Genomic DNA, 17,134 nt, shown 5'->3' with positions numbered 1-17,134 from the left:
TGACAAAATCGATTTCATGTGACCCAGGGACATAATATCATTCTCCACCCAACCATTTATTTTCCTACTGGGATTTAGAAATTTACCTTCTATTCCAAATAATCAATATCTGTAAAGTTTGTGTGTGTTTTGTCATTGCAGGTCATGGAACATGTGACTGTGGTAAGTGCATATGTGATGATGACTGGTTTGGAGAAGCCTGTCAGTACCAGGAAAACTGCAACCTCTCTAAACGAAAAAGCAAAGACCTGTGCCGCAACGCTCAGGGAGTGGTGTGCTCCAATGCAGGTGAGAGAGAGAGAGAGAGAGAGAGAGAGAGAGATTACACCTACAGCTTGTGAATTTGTACCTGGGATGCTCTCCACATTCCACTACCATCTGAGACATTCAGCTGTATTCTGCTTCAGAATTACTAGTAACCTTCATGAAAATGAGAAAATTTCAATATATATGACATAAAAAATCTTACAGAAAGCTTAAAAATAGGAAATGGTATATAGTTTCATTTAAATACAATACGCTGATTCAAACAAGATCAACCGTGAGCTACTGCTCACTTACCTATCCCCCCCCGCTCTCGCTTATATCAGAATGCAAGCAATCAAAGGAATAGGACACTTATTATGAATGTTGACTTCAACAAATAATTAACCCTGAAACAAGTAAGTAAAGAGCAGTGTCTCTCCCCAGGGATTTCAAATAGCATCCTGGTAAACTGTCATTTTGAAATAGCGTTTTGCTTCTTGGAATAGCATCAAAATCCACCCTATATGTTTCGTAAATACATTCAGTTGGTAAACAGGAAGTCAATGTGGGACAGATCTGAAAACGGTATACACGGTATAGAACCCCAAGATGAAGCTCAGTACCAAATATCAAGCAGTTGTGATTTGTAGTTGCTGAGAAAAGTGTTACAAAAATTTTGTAAATCCACGCTATATGTTTCATAAATACATTCAGTCGGTAAACAGGAAGTCGATGTGTGACAGACCTGAAAACCGTATACACGGTATAGAACCCCAAGCTGAAGCTCAGTACCAAATATCAAGCAGTTGTAATTTGTAGTTGCTGAGAAAAGTGTTACAAAAATTTTGTAAATCTACGCTATAGGTTTCATAAATACATTCAGTCGGTAAACAGGAAGTTGATGTGTGACAGACCTGAAAATGGTATACATGGTATAGAACCCCAAGCTGAAGTTTGGTACCAAGTACCAAGTGGCTATGATTTGTGGTTGCTGAGAAAAAGGGTGTTTCAGACGGACGGAGATACAGACGGATGGACGGACAGAGGTAAACCAGTATACCCCCCCTCCTTCGGAGAGGGGTATAATATATTTGAATTAATTAATGCAACACCCCCCCCCCCCCCCATATATTTCATAAGTATTAGCACTCCTGCAATTAATATTTTGTGATGTCTCCCCTGGAGAGAAAAAAACAACACTTAGACTCTTCATGTGGTGTTTAATAAAGACAGAACACCCTTTATAAGTGCATCCATGCAGAACAAGCTATATTTTTAGATTTGCGCATAATCTCTTGGCAAAGGAACCAGGTTTTGGGCTAAAATGTTCTTCATAGGATTCATGAGGCTATCAATTTTCATAATGGCCTGTAGACCACTGACTTCAAAACAGCCCCTAACCATTAATGATCCACCTCCGTATTTTGCATCGTCTTTCATGGGATTTGCTCTGTATTCTCTGCATTTTGTTGCCAAAAAAATGATGGTGTTTTTGGTCTCATCTGGCTCAAACCTTAACACTAACTGACCACAAACAAACAACATGAAGGGACTGGCATTTAAAGCCCTTAATGACATGAAAAAGGTCTGTCAATCCATGTGATGTAAAGCTGTCATTCTTTATTGCCACAGTAGAGGCCATGTTACTCTATGGATGTGAGAGCTGGACCTTGACGAAATCATTAGAGAAAGCCCTCAATGGCACATATTGCTGGGTTTCAGTCATGTGACTTTTCTTAGTGGTTTTACCGGAAGTGAAATAGCTGGTGGTCTAAACAGCTGCCGTAGTGCAAACAACTAGCGATAACTTATCAGAGTATGCTCATAATCTGGAGGCCACTGCTCTCTTTAGATATATTCAGAAGATTGCTATGTGCAGTGGAATCGACCCCCACAGTCTGGGAAAGAAAGATTTATCATACGATCTCGAAAACTACCTTCCAGTCGAGTTCCCCGACAGCTCAAACTATCTGGTGTTGCAGACATCCTTCTACACCGCAAAACAGATGAAAGTGTGGAAGAGTACGGAGGCTTACAACTTTTTTGTATGTGGCTGGGTAAAGGACCTCGGTATCAAGTCGCTGCCAAATTAATCCTGTATTGTTTTTGCCCCTGTAAGTATTTTTTTTTAACCTTTTCATTTGCGTCTTTACAATGAAGTGCTGAAAGTTGAAGTGAAGTGGACCTGGATCTTAGTTAAACAAGATGGAGAAGTGATCACGGCACATTGTAACTGTATGGCTGGGTAAGAATATGGTCGCGACCTTCATGCATATGGACTTTGTGAGGCGTGAGGAGTAAACAAAGAAACAGCTGGGGACTTTAGCACTTCATGACGAAAAAAAGTACCATAAAATAACGACACGTAGCAAGAAAAGTGCTTGGAAAACACTAAGGCCATAGCTGAGAGGGAGATACAAACCTTTCACGAAGTGATCACTGCAAACTTGAGCATGCTTCGACTTGGCTCCCTTCAATTTCAATGAGAGGTTCAAAAGCCACCTTTCTCGACATCTTTTTGTGAAATCCTGTGTTCGTTCACCCTTTTTTATTAGTTCACGGGGAACCCTGAAGAAACTTTTATCAGTTTCATGGTTTGATCGATTCGAACAACCTAAAACAATGCAAGCGTGAGGCATTTTTCATGTGAGCAATGCACCTTCTCTGTACAAACGCTTTGTCAACCGAGCTTCGGTAGACCACCAGCTAAAGTTTTGAATAACTAATAAGGCAGATATGACGTCATGTGAAACCCAGCAATACAAGAATGCTGAGAATCATATGCAACATCAGATGACAAGACCATGTGCCAAATTCCCAACTATATGGAGATTAGACAATAGCATACAGAAGAATAGCATACTTGCCATCCACTCCATGGTTCTCATGTATAAACTGGTAAATGGCTTAGTTCCCCCTCACTTCCAACCACTGATACCCATCACACGAGGAGAGCAAAGAGTCACACGTTTAAAGCTTCGCAACTCTACGCACCTCCACTTACCTCGCTGTAGGACCCAGACATACAAGTCCAGCTTCATTCCTTATGCGTCCCGACTTTGGAACGAACTGCCCCAGTCAGTAAAACAAGCCCGCAGCATAAGTGTGTTCAAGCAGAGACTGTCGAACTGGACTGCCTGATAGATATTTTAGATTATTATAGATATTTTAGATTGTATTTAATGTTTATCTAGCGTTCTTGGAGAATCCTGTGTATTAATGTTATGTCTATGACTTTGTGTGTGGGTCACAACACCAGCATTAGCTGCCTGTGCCTCATGAGTATTGTATTGTCTTGCAATCTTAATAAAAGAAAAGAAAGAAAGAAAAGAAAGAATGGGACTAGCAGAACACTGTCTATGCCATTCTGAACTAAGTTAACAAAGTTCTCCTATGGGAACCAAAACATGGAAGAAGGAACCATGGTAGACAAGCAAGAACGCTGGTGGAAGGACTGAGAGATGATGCTGGCTGCACAACTACCAGCGAACTTGCCAACTGCATGAGGGAAAAGGAAGACTAGGCAAACTAGTAGTAGTAGTAGCAGCAGCAGTAATAGGACAATTAATGGACAGGCAATGCATGTAAACAGCTTGTGATTATAGAAGTAACATCTAAATTACATCAAAACGTCTAATTACTTTTGAAACCTGACAACTTTGAGAACTAAATAAACTGTGCAACTCAGAAATTGTCATCTTAGGATTTTTCTTTGCTTCTCTCAGCATCTCATTACTGTGTGGGAGGTCAGGATGCTCATGGGTCCAATTCCTGGCAACTACTGCAAAACTTTTTATGACCCCATTTGTGTGTATTTCTTGTATCTTTTTTATATTATAGTATTTAAATATATTTTAAGGGTGTCAGTCAATTTGCCAGATTTGTTTGGAAAGCAAAAATATCACACTGAAAGACACAAAGTTATGAGAGGAAACGTAAGAAGTCTCTCCTGTTATTGGAAGGGAACTATTACAGTCGTTCTTGTCTATTCTTCTCAAGGGTGCCAATAATTATGATATTGGCAGCCTGTATGCACAAATACAAACACAATACAATTTTCTTGTGGTCTGTGTTCAGCTAACAAAAGCCTTGGATTCATTTTGTACTTCATATACTACCTTTTCAGTATAGCACAGGAGCACGTTTTCATGATTAAACATCCAGATGCAGTTGACTTATTTTACATTTTGGATTGCCTTATTGCGTTTTCCCTCTATACTAATCATGATCTTAATCTTAAAATTTAAAAAATCCTCCCGCTCATGACCCCAAATGTGTAATTTAAAGGAACAGTCCACCGTACTTCCATAATGAAATATGCTCTTATCTGAATTGAGACGAGCTGCTCCGTACCTCTCCGAGCTTTGCACGACCTCCCAGTCAGTCAGACGCAGTCAGACGCGCTGTCACTCCTGTTAGCAATGTAGCTAGGCTCAGCATGGCCAATGGTATTTTTTGGGGCTGTAGTTAGATGCGACCAAACTCTTCCGCGTTTTTCCTGTTTACATAGGTTTATATGACCAGTGATATGAAACAAGTTCAGTTACACAAATTGAAACGTAGCGATTTTCTATGCTATGGAAAGTCCGCACTATAATGACAGGCGTACTAACACCTTCTGCGCGCTTCGACAGTGCATTGATACGGAGCTCAGATATCAATGCGCTGCCGAAGCGCGCAGAAGGTGTTAGTACGCCTGTCATTATAGTGCAGACTTTCCATAGCATAGAAAATCGCTACGTTTCAATTTGTGTAACTGAACTTGTTTCATATCACTGGTCATATAAACCTATGTAAACAGGAAAAACGCGGAAGAGTTTGGTCACATCTAACTACAGCCCCAAAAAATACCATTGGCCATGCTGAGCCTAGCTACATTGCTAACAGGAGTGACAGCGCGTCTGACTGCGTCTGACTGACTGGGAGGTCGCGCAAAGCTCAGAGAGGTACGGAGCAGCTCGTCTCAATTCAGATAAGAGCATATTTCATTATGGAAGTACGGTGGACTGTTCCTTTAAAGGAAATATCGGATTCATATGCCAGTGTTGTGTATAACCTTCAGTGTGTGTAGATGTGTGATTTTTGTAGGTGTGCACATTATGTCAGTATACTGACAAGCCCAATAAACTCAGGGGTGGAAGCATAATGACCTTGTTCGTGACCTTTAACCCTGATTTCTGAGGGTGAAGACCCAGCTGTCACACTCCCTGCTGCTTCACCTGCCTCTGGTGTACTTAGCAACACATTATCTGATTCATTCATTAATAGACTGGAATATTCTATCAGACTCTGCCAAGTCTTAAAGCAGCTTTAATGCTTAACTCTCTCTGTATCTCTCACAATATGGATCTTCATGTATTCTGTTTCATCCACTGTTTGATTTGTGTGTGTGTGTGCACGCACGCGTTGTTATATACTACTGAGGACCAAATATCGTCACAAGGACAGTAACATCTGACAATTTTGACCTTGTGGGGATATTTGCATGGTCCCCACCAGGAAAGTAGTGTTGTTGTTGTTGTTGGTGGTGGTGATGTTTTTAACAAAAATAAAAATAATAAAAGAGCCAAAACGTTTCCTTTTCAGTACTGAGGATAAGGTTAGGGTTAGGTGCAGGCATAGCAATGATTAACTGCATTAATAATTATCAGGCTTGTAGTACTCGAGTCCAACTCGTGCCCTAATTTTAAGGATTTGTGACGTGACTTGACTTGGATTTGAGCACTGATGACTTGGACTCGGACTCATGCATTAACTGCTTTCGGACTCGTAAATTGGAGACGAGGACTCAGATTTTTTCTTTATTTTTTGTAACCTGCCATAATATAGCATAAGATATTTATAACTACATTAATTTTTATACTAATTTTGTGCAAGAGAATGCACATTCACCCGTTCATACGTCATGTTCAGGAACAGGCTAATGTTAATGGCGCTGAAATGCCTGGAGAGAAGCCCCTAGGACTGTCCGCTTTGCTTATTGAGGATTTGCACGTGACGTCACGAGGTCACGTGATATTTGCTTATCCGCCATTTTGGACGGCAAGGTCACGCATAGAACTTAGATGGACCCGTTCTAATTATCAAGTGTGTGGGAGTAGATCTTTCGAGAATGGTTATATCTTGTTCAGCATTTGGTTGTACCAATAGACAGGGCCAAAAGGAGGGCCTGTCATTTTATAGATTCCCCGCAGATGAGGAGAGACGCCCAAAATGGGTGTCCGCTGTGCAAAGAGAAAACTGGAACCCCAGTTCTACCAGCCGAATTTGTAGTGAACACTTCATATCAGGTAGATGTAATCTTCTAATTCAATACTCCTAGTACATCTGTTAAGTTGATTTTTGGATTGAATGATAGCTGCATACTTAGAAACTAGACAGTCTCTAACGTTTAAAATGGCTATGCCTAGCGCTACTACCCTGGCCTAGTCTATGACAATGTTTTATCTTTTTGGCTCATATATGCCTTTGAAAGGCCAATCCATAGTAGGGATGGCAAAAACTAAAAAAAAATCTTGACCGACCACCGAGCCTCATTAGCGGGTTAAAGTCGGTTAACCTATGAGTTTAAACAGGGATGCAAATGGCGGATGCCGTTTCACGGCTGAAACGCGCAGATCCGATTTTTTTCTTTAGGGGGGCGTTGGAGTGTCTGAATAATTTCATCAGAGTAAATTCTATATTAAAATTACTAAATAAGTGATAAAACGTCCTGCATAGTCTCTTTATGATAAACATCTTAATGCCACTTACCCGTGAGGTTATCAAGTAGACATTCTTCTTCGGTACCTTCCAGAGGTATAGTTGAGATATCCATCCCGCAACAAAATATTTATAAGGTTCCAGGCTCTTGTAAGCTTTGAGGGCTTTGCCAGTGTAACACGATTCACGATTAACGAGAAAATTGTAAATGTCGTGGTAGGCCAGATCGGGCAAATTGCCGGCACTGCAGCTCCGAATTTCCCTGAGCAAGGATTGCGGCAAGTTGTACGGATTTGCAATCCCCAACCTGGAACACTTTTCCACGTAAAGCTGCCTCACGTCACCTTCAAGATGCTGAACAAACTTAGACAAGTAATCACGTGATGTAGATGGGGTATTTTCCGAATTTTCTTGGGGATTACTCCCTGGATCCATTACACTCGCGCAAGGTAAACAATCCTGAAGCCGTCCAATATGGCGGAGTAAACATGGATGGGTCACGTGACTGCACATCCTCTATACAGACTTCTCGTGCAATGGGGGGAAAAATGCACTGCTATGTGTTCCATATGTAGAAGAACCATCGAGGAGACGACGGGGACAACCTCGAACTTCCATCGTCATTTGGCAAGACTCCACCCAGGGAAGGAAGTGACACGCTATGTTCATTGCTCTGTTGATAGTGGGTGGGGCTTGCTGACCAATGAACTAGCTAGTGTTAACCCTCTCTCATGTTATTTGCCTTGTTGATAGTGGGCGGGGCTTACTGAGCGATGAACAAGCTTTTTATCTGGAGCCTATTAACTAAAATGGGGCAGTCGAGCAGTAACGTTAGTCCAACACAGCAGCAGAGACAGTTTAGCAACAGCCACCGTCAAATGGTCAGAGGTGGAAAAAGTACTGAAAAATTGTAATTAAGTAAAATTATCTTTACTTTGCTTAAATTCTACTCAAGTAAAAGTACCCATCTAAAAATCTACTCGAGTAAAAATAAAAAAGTACTCAATTTAAAATGTACTTTGAGTAAAAGTTACTTAGTTACTTTCAATTATTTGATGTAAAAAAAAAGGACAAGTCATAAATCAAATTGTTTTTAATGAACTATTAGTCCACATAATAACCTTTCAGGCAATATAATGTATAAAGCTTTGTTTGGACTACCTCATAAAACATTTTCAAGTACAAGTGGCATAACTTGTAAATTCTATCATCCATTTTTTTCTTTACTGACAAACGCCTGCTATTTTTATGCATACTTTTATATATATATAAATTTATGTATATGTGTGTATATATACAGAGTCTACCTGTAATGTGCAATTTTTCCGAGTCTCTCAATAAGGCAATTTTTCTATACTTTTTCACGGTAGATAATGCAAATAGCCCTCTGTATTTAATCCTTCGTTTGTCTAATTTGTATTTCAGTTTTATTTGTTATCTGTTTGACATTTTCTTGCTACTGTAACACGTGAATTTCCCCAATGTGGGATGAATAAAGTGAATCTAATCTAATCTAATCTAATCTAATCTAATCTAATCTAATCTAATCTAATCTAATCTATTAAAGCCACTAAAGCAGACTTACTAAATGACACATATGAAACGTAAACCAACCAAACTCAAAGTGTCCTGAGCGCTCATGATTTAAAGACAGCTAAGCGATTCCTTAGTAACACTGTGCTCTTCCTTATATAGAAAATATAATTGACAAATTAACTGCATAATGTTTACAACCTGTCGAGAGGTAATGTGCAAACTATTTTGAGACCACCCCATAAAACATTTTTAAGCAAAGTGCCAAATTCTGAATTGTATGGTCCAACTCAAACACCACAATAAAAAAAGAAAAGAAAACCAAAATCAAACAAAGTATCCAGGACAGTGAAAATGTTTTGATGGCCTATCAGTGACCTCCCAAAGCTCTAGTCTAGGCTACAGCTAACAACCCAGGAGCTAGTCTATACATGAATTAGGATTTTTTCATAAGAGACCAATTGCAACTAAAACCATGCACTCGTATTATTTCTGACTGTCGTTCTGATAAAACAAATTTGTAAACGTGAGGTGATTCATTTCATTTAGGTTACTTCACTTGAAACGTTAGTGATCAGTATGGATGCTAGGCAGCCAAAAGAATTGATAATGAAGGCACATTTTGCTCAACAGTGGAAGGTTTTAACCAAACAATAAATGTAACGTTTGGGATACACAGGTAAATGCACATATCTACTTACCACCGCATGCTTCCGCAGATTTGATGTGGAAGTTTTGTAGACTGATAGCTCTGTACGGCAGGGCAGGCACATTTTGCATTGCATTATTATGTTATTGCCTCATTTGCGTTTGAATGCAAAGTACTGGCTGAGATACAGCCAAGGATTTCCCTCGCTGTCTGGCACATCTGTTCCACGGGAATTCTCTTCTTGGCAATCCTCAACCTCCTCCATGACCTCCTCCATCTCTTGCTCGGCTACCTCTGCACCAGCCATCATCCAACCATACATGTAGGCTAATATGGATATTCTGTGCCTGCATCAGTTTCCTTTCAGTTCAGGCCAATTGTTTTTTTCCCTGCATTTAATTTTTTTTACTCAGTAACGGGCGGTTTTCGAATGTAGCAAAGTAAAATACTTGGTTCAAAATGTACTTGAGTAAAAGTAAAATTACCCATTTCAAAAGCTACTTAAAAAATTACAAATTACACAAAAAATCTACTTAATTACAGTAATATGAGTAAATGTAATTCGTTACTTTCCACCTCTGCAAATGGTGCAGTTGGAGTCTTGTTCTCGGACTTGACTCGGATCAATAGTGGACTCAACGTGAAATTTCTTTAATGACTTGGACTTGACTCGGACTTGAACACTGGGGACTCGAGACTGGACTTGGACTTGAGGTTTAGTGACTCAACTACAACACTGATAATTTGTCAATACATAGTTTTCACTGACGTCACAGCATTCCGGGGAACGCCCTCCAGCTGCCATCTTGTGGGGCAAACAAAACGGACCATCGCTATTACCGGCTACGTTATCTCGGACGAATTTATGAAGTTATATAGTCAGTTTTCTAAAATAAAGATCAATGTCGGCAAAATCAAGCAAACGGAAGTATATAGGTACATTGGACGACATCTCACGACAATGGTATGCAGCCAAACTGGCCTTGATTGGGGGAATTGACCCCTACGAAGTGGACAAAGATGCATTTTCAAGTGACTATGCAGGGCTGCCATCCATATCGTACCCTGATATTGTGAACTATTTCGTGAATAGTAAAAGTGCCTACACACTTGACGACCTCAAAGCATACAAGTTGCTGGAGTCATACAATTATTTTGTCTGTGGCTGGGTCCGTGAAGTCCACCATATAAAACCAAGTGACAGTTGTGTCCTAATTACAGCCAAGGTATGTAAACATTGGAATTTTAGAGCTCTCAACACTGCATATAAATATATGTGTGTGTATAATGTCGAGTTGATTTAAATTGGAATTGATTTAAATCGGAAAGCTGCGCACATTTGCGCGAAGCTGCGCAAATGTGCGCAGCTTTCCGATTCACTGTTTTTTTCTCATCCTTATACTTCCTATGTTTCATGGACTGTAACGGATTTGCAATTGATTGTTTATTTAAACAACTTACCACTTATAAAATGATCGGAGCAGACTTTGCTGTGTTTGGAAGGCTGATAATCCTTGCGGTTGATTCTTGCAAGCCATAGATTTCTCCTTTGTATGCTGAGTTTCTTTGTTTGCTCGCCTTCGTGCTCCCGTACAGTGGGAATTCCATAAAAGCTCCGCTTGACTTCATCATCTGACCTATTACGACAGCCGTGAATACAACAGGTGTGCACCATTGCTAGCTTTAAATAGCCTGTTTGGGTTCTTTTGAAGACTTTGTACTAGCGCGTTACAATGTGTGCTCAGTGACCCGTACGATAAGCTTGACCCGCAAGATGGCCGCCACTAGGGAATCCCCGACTCTGTGACGTCATGTGAAAACTATGTATAGAGGGTCCTCACAAGGGTAAGACTGTGTGTGTGTGTGTGTGTGTGTGTGTGTGTGTGTGTGTGTGTGTAGTCCTGTGGGGTGTTTATATGAATTTGCAGCTAGGTGTCAAGTATCTGTTTATAGGCTTATATGTGAACTGTGTGCATGTCTATTTGTATATGTGCATGTCTGCGTGTTGAGTGATAAGTGGTACTGAAAGGATGGCTCTGTGTGTGTGTGTGTGTGTGTGTGTGTGTGTCCCCAACAGGAACATGTCACTGCGGCAGCTGCATTTGCCGCAATCCCGATGGCAAAGGTCTCATCAGTGGCCGCTACTGTGAGTGTGACGACAGCCAGTGCCTAGACGAGGATTCAGGGGAGGTTTGTGGAGGTGCGCATCCCTAATCATCCCTGTCCATTTCTCTTTTTCACATCTCTAACATCATACTAACTGAATATCACAGAATCAATTTAATTGCTTTTGTACCACAGTGCTCTTGACTTCTCTAATCAGACAGCGTTGATTCATTTTCTATAACAGCAAGGCTCTGACACTAGTTCTGGCACTAACATGAATGGCAGGTTTTAAATAATGCAGTCGTTCTAATACGTTATTGTTTCCATAGTAACAGGAACTTGTATGGCAGACACTCCACATAATCTAAGCCTAATAATAAAAAAAACTGATTTAAAAATGTGTTGTTTAACCAAGAAAAAGGCATAATTATTGTGATAGTGAAGGTTTCTCTTCGAAGACATTTATGTAACATTTATGGAAGGAGTCTTGAATGTCAGTAAGTTTTCTGCCACAGAAAGTCTTCAGGACAGACAACTTTGTGCTGTATGGTTTGTCTGTAACATAATAAACTGTGGGATTTTTTTTTATGTCCCATTAACTTCAAGAGAAGGAAAAAAGAGAGGCATGTGAATATGCGATTGTTTATAGCCACTATAACGTAATTGATAACACAAATTAACTTGTCTCCCAGATATACAACATGAAACACCTAACATTAAAAGTAACTTTACGGGCAACACGGTGGTGTAGTGGTTAGCACGGTCGCCTCACAGCAAGAAGGTTCTGGGTTCAAGGCCTTTCTGTGCGGAGTTTGCATGTTCTCCCTGTGTCTGTGTGGGTTTCCTCCGGGTGCGCTGGTTTCCCCCACAATCCAAAGACATGCGGTTAGGTTAATATGAGACAGCCTTGGGCTGAGGTGCCCTTGAGCGAGGCACCTAACTCCCAACTGCTCCCCGGGCGCTGTTAGCATGGCTGCCCACTGCTCTGGGTATGTGTGTGTGCTCATTGCTCACGTGTGTGTGTGCATGTGTGTGTTCACTGCTTCAGATGGGTTAAATGCAGAGAGGAATTTCACGTGTGTGTGATGAATAAAAGTTGTTGTTGTTGTTGTTTAACTGATTAACAAATGTGATGTGTTGTTCATTAATTAATTAAAAAATTACAATCATTAGCAAATCATTGTGTGGTACGAACATACCACCTCCCTGAGGATTATTTTCTGAGAACAGAACAGCCCGTTGTGTTTTATTCCTTGTGTAAATTAATTACATTATGAAATTTTTATTCCCGTGTAGTTGAATAGTCTTCATATTCCTGTCATATCACATTACCGTGCACTACTGGGGCTTTGTGAAATGACTCAGTTGCTGTACGTGTAAACTAAATTGAGGCATTGAAAATAATATCCCACATTTATAATCCATACTAGATTAGAATAAGGATGAGGTTAAGGTCAGGTAATGAATACTCTCAGTAAAAATCACTATTAAACTGTACATTGTCGCTGTGGTTCACTGAAGTGTGGTATTTATCATGTTTCATTTTATGTTTTGTGTTAAACTTTGCACAACTGGGTTAAGTTCATTTGTGTTATCATGTACGATACCAGTCAAAAGTTTGTACACCCTACTCATTGCTAGGTTTTTCTGTATTTTGACTATTTTCTACATTGTACAACAATACTGAAGACATCAACACATGGAACATACAGTACTGTGCAAAAGTCTTAGGCACCTTAATTTTTTTTAAGTACAAACTTTGTTATAGACTTTTATTTTATGACTTTACATTATGGAACTAGTACAAAAACACTTTAGATTTCCAAAATGTTCATTTTCCAGCACAAAATTAAATGTTACAGAAAAAAAAAGTTTTATGTCAGTAAAGAAAGCAGCAACATATTACATAACAGACCACTTTTCAGACAAAAACACAATGAAGGCTGCAGAGTTTTGCTGCAAAAATATGAAGGAAGTGTAACAGTCAAAGTCTCCAGAAGAATTGTGGCTGCAAGATGCAGAGTAAAACTTACAGCTCAGTTCCTTTTAAAACTGCACTAACTGTACCTGAGCTACCCCGTGGGATCACCACCTTATCATGGTGGGGTGGTTTGTGTGTCCCAGTGACCCCTAGAGCTATGCCAGTGGGAGTCATGTACTCCCAGTAGAGTCACCCAAGCCAGACAGGTCAAAGGGTAGGGGCCCGACGAAAAGTGATCCACTGGTCCTCCAGGTTGGAGGTTGGGCTGATGGCTGATAACCTGCTCCTGTAAAAACACCTTTTTACAGAAACCAGAAGCAGAGCAAATTTACCATTTAAAGGGGATGCCATGGCACCACATCATGAGAGAGTTTTGATGACGTCTGGGAGCCAAAGCCAGGATGATGCCCCCAAGCCAATAAGGCCACTGGTGCACCCAAGGAATACGGACTGTGGAACAGGAAAGAAGAGAGATGGGCTGGAGTACATGGGACAAGGTGCGGGTCATGGCGGCCAACAAGGAGAGGTGGAGGAGCTCTGTGAAGGCCCTATGTGCCACGAGGAAGACAGGTGAACTGTACCTGAGAGTGCTTTTTTTTTTAAAGCAAAGGGTCATCTCACACCAAACATTTGACTTTTTTCATGCATTACAGCTTACTGATCTTTATGGTATTTATTTTTAATGTAGAAACATTTGATTTCATTATTTTTGAAGGCATCTTTGCTCTACAGCATTTCATTGCACATGCCAAAGACTTTTGCATAATACTATATATGGAATTATGTGGCAAACAAAAAAAAGTGTTGAAAAAAACAAAATATGTTTCATATCAAAGTAGCCAGCATTTACCTTGATGACGCTTTGTACACTATTGGCATTCTCTTAACTAGCTTCATGAGATAGTCACCTGGAATGCTTTTCAATTAACAGTTGTGCCTCATCAAAAGTTAATTAGTGCAATTTCATGCCTTCTTAATACATTTGAGATCAAACAGTAAATAGTAAATAATAAATAATACAGTAAATAGCCCTATTCCACAACTGTAGTAATCCATATTATGTCAAGAACCGCTCAACTAAGTAAAGAGAAACGACATCCATCATTACTTTAAGACATGAAGTGTCATAATTAATAAAAATTAAGAAAAAGATTGATTTAGAAGGTATGTCCAAGGTGTGTTTTGACTGGTACGGTATGTTATAGGAGCTATAAACAATGCCTTTCTTTTTTACTTTCTCCTGAAGTTATTATGTGTGCAGCTTATTGTGTGTAATACCTTCTTTTTTCATATTTATTTTCACCTGGAAATGTGGCTATACAGTAGTGTACTTTTAAAAAGATTTAAGGTACATATTTAGGCCATGGTTACCTTTTAGATTAAAGTTCTAATGGTACACTATATGCACCTTTCTATGTAAAAGAATGGCACGGTGGTGTAGTGGTTAGCACGGTGGTGTAGTGGTTAGCACGGTCGCCTCACAGCAAGAAGGTTCTGGGTTTGCGGCCGGCGAGGGCCTTTCTGTGTGGAGTTTGCATGTTCTCCCCGTGTCTGCGTGGGTTTCCTCCAGGTGCTCCGGTTTCTCCCACAATCCAAAGACATGCAGTTAGGTTGACGTGGGGCGGCCTTGGGCTGAGGTACCCTTGAGCAAGGTACCTGACCCCTGACTGCTCCCCGGGCGCTCTGGTGTGGCTGCCCACTGCTCTGGGTGTGTGTGCATGTGTTCACTGCTTCAGATGGGTTAAATGCAGAGAATGAATTTCACTGTACTTGAAGTGTGCATGTGACAAATAAAGGTTTCTTCTTCTTCTTAAAGATAAATACTAAAAGGGGAAAAGGCAATGATACCACCCCAGCCAAAGGAATTATGCATAAAATGATGGGAAAAAAACTGCTTATTTTTTTCTAATTTAGAATACATGACCTTTAAAGAAGTAATAATACACGTATGTTTGTTGTTAAATGTGAGTTGCTGTTGTAAGGACAGCGGCTTTCATTTTGCCAAGGTTAATTATATCTAATAGAGATAGGCACCTTATACACTTTCAGAGGCTTTGCAGCCCCAGTCAGGCCACTTCAATTAACTACATTATGAGTTAATTTGGGAAATGGGTATTCTGTTTTGCTACTGGGGCTTTATAGGAGACAGCCTTTCAACTGTTTGAAGGTTTCAGCAAACAAAGCATGAATTTAAAATGCATTGAAATGACTGGCTAACATACAATACAATATTTTCTTTGGGATGATGAGATAATATTTGAGAGCCATGCAATTCTGACACTCAACTGGCTGTGATATGTTCACTCTCTCTCTTTCTCTCTCTCGCTCTCTCTTGTCATCTTTGGTTGCAGGCCATGGAATGTGTTACTGTGGAAACTGTTACTGCTCGGCTGGTTGGCATGGAGATAAATGTGAATTCCAGTGTGCCATCAGCCCATGGGAAAGCAAGCGGAGATGCATGTCTCCAGATGGCAAGATCTGCAGTAACCGAGGTTTGTTGCCTCATGTAACACTTGCACCATCCTGATTCTGCTTAGACAGCTGATAGAGGTGCTATTGCAGTGATACTGTATTGTTATTACAGGAGTACTATAGAGGGGTTTTCCTGAGAGAAGACACACGGGCTCTGTTTGGCTTAGTGCCACATCCCAGCCTCTTACTGCAGAAGTTAGTTGACAGGTATAAATGAGAATGGGACCCCTCTTGGCTGTGTTCCCAGACTCGTGCTGGGAGTGGAGGAGAAAAGTCAGGAAAAGGGATGGGATAGAAGAAAAAAAATCTTTCAGGGAATCGCTAATAAATGATTAAGAGTGAATGATTTGGTAATTAGATGCTGCCGTGATGGGCGAAAATGTTTGGGGTCATATATTATACTTATTTGTGCAGTTCAGAAATGATACACTGCATGACAGAACTAACAAGTAGGTCTTTTATGTATTACTCAATATAAATAATCATAGTGTACATGAAGAAAATACAAAATACACATGCACCTTTCTCTATGCCTCCATATTTAAGGCACTGGTTCTAGATTATTCTGAATTCTGAGGTGAGAATGGATTCTGACAGGCAGTCTTCTGCAAAATGTTTGAGCGAGCTTTATGCAATGCCTGTAGCGCCTAACTAATCAGTGAAATTGTGCTGTAACTGAGAGAGAAACTCTCTCACTCTTTTGCTCCCTCTGTCTCTCTCAAAACTGCAAGCATCATAGGATACTTGACATGGTGAAATACAAGCAAGAAGATCAAAGTAGTGCAAGGAGGCTATTGTGTCCCGATCAGGAGAGGTAGCTCAGTGGCTAAGGCTTTCGGACTTCTGCGCAGATGGCCATGAGTTCAAGTCCCAGCAATACCAACACTGTAAAAGATGTAACTTCCAAAATTGTTGAGTGAAAAAAGGATTCTAAGTTAAATGAACAAATTTCCCTTCTAATTGTTCAAGTAACTAAAAAAAAAAAAAATAGTTGAGACGCCTTTCCTTCGCCACAAGTTCATAGGAATTGGAAAATTAAGTTAAGTGAACTTATATATTCAGGTGCTGATTGATGCCCCTTAACTGATGCCACTGTGTATGTGCACTTCACAAGTTCGAAAGTTTCAACGGTCGGGTGGAGTGAGAAGTCTGTGGAAACTGACACGAGACGTTGTATAGGAGTATAGACTAAGCTTTCGTCAACAGAGGCCAGGGAATGCCCTCCTTGTATGTCGGTATTTGTTTCTGTTTGTGTAATAATAGGCAAAATGAAGTAGAACTTAAGTGTTGAGAGGTTTGTGTTAACTAAAAAATGTAATGCACACTAAATCATTGTAAAAAAAAAAAACAGTCAAGCCAACTTAAAAATGTAACGCAACCTGCTGCCAAAGGATTTTGAGTAAACTCAACTTAGAACCATGATGTGCCAACTTGCTCTTCTAAGT

The 17,134-nt window shown here is 40.2% G+C and overlaps 1 protein-coding gene across 1 annotated transcript in view; it reads left to right on the top strand.

The window, feature by feature from the left end:
- Positions 1–17,134, top strand: part of itgbl1 (integrin, beta-like 1) — a 139,460-nt gene that overhangs the window by 46,994 nt on the left and 75,332 nt on the right. The window contains 3 exon segments of the mRNA XM_060928699.1: positions 142–288; positions 11,208–11,330; positions 15,569–15,709. Coding sequence (XP_060784682.1) covers positions 142–288; positions 11,208–11,330; positions 15,569–15,709 — 411 coding nt within the window.

This window comes from Neoarius graeffei, chromosome 9 (genome assembly GCF_027579695.1).
Source record: "Neoarius graeffei isolate fNeoGra1 chromosome 9, fNeoGra1.pri, whole genome shotgun sequence".
NCBI lineage: Eukaryota > Metazoa > Chordata > Actinopteri > Siluriformes > Ariidae > Neoarius > Neoarius graeffei.
Note: the sequence above shows the minus strand (reverse complement) of the source record. Positions and strands in the feature narration are given on the sequence as shown.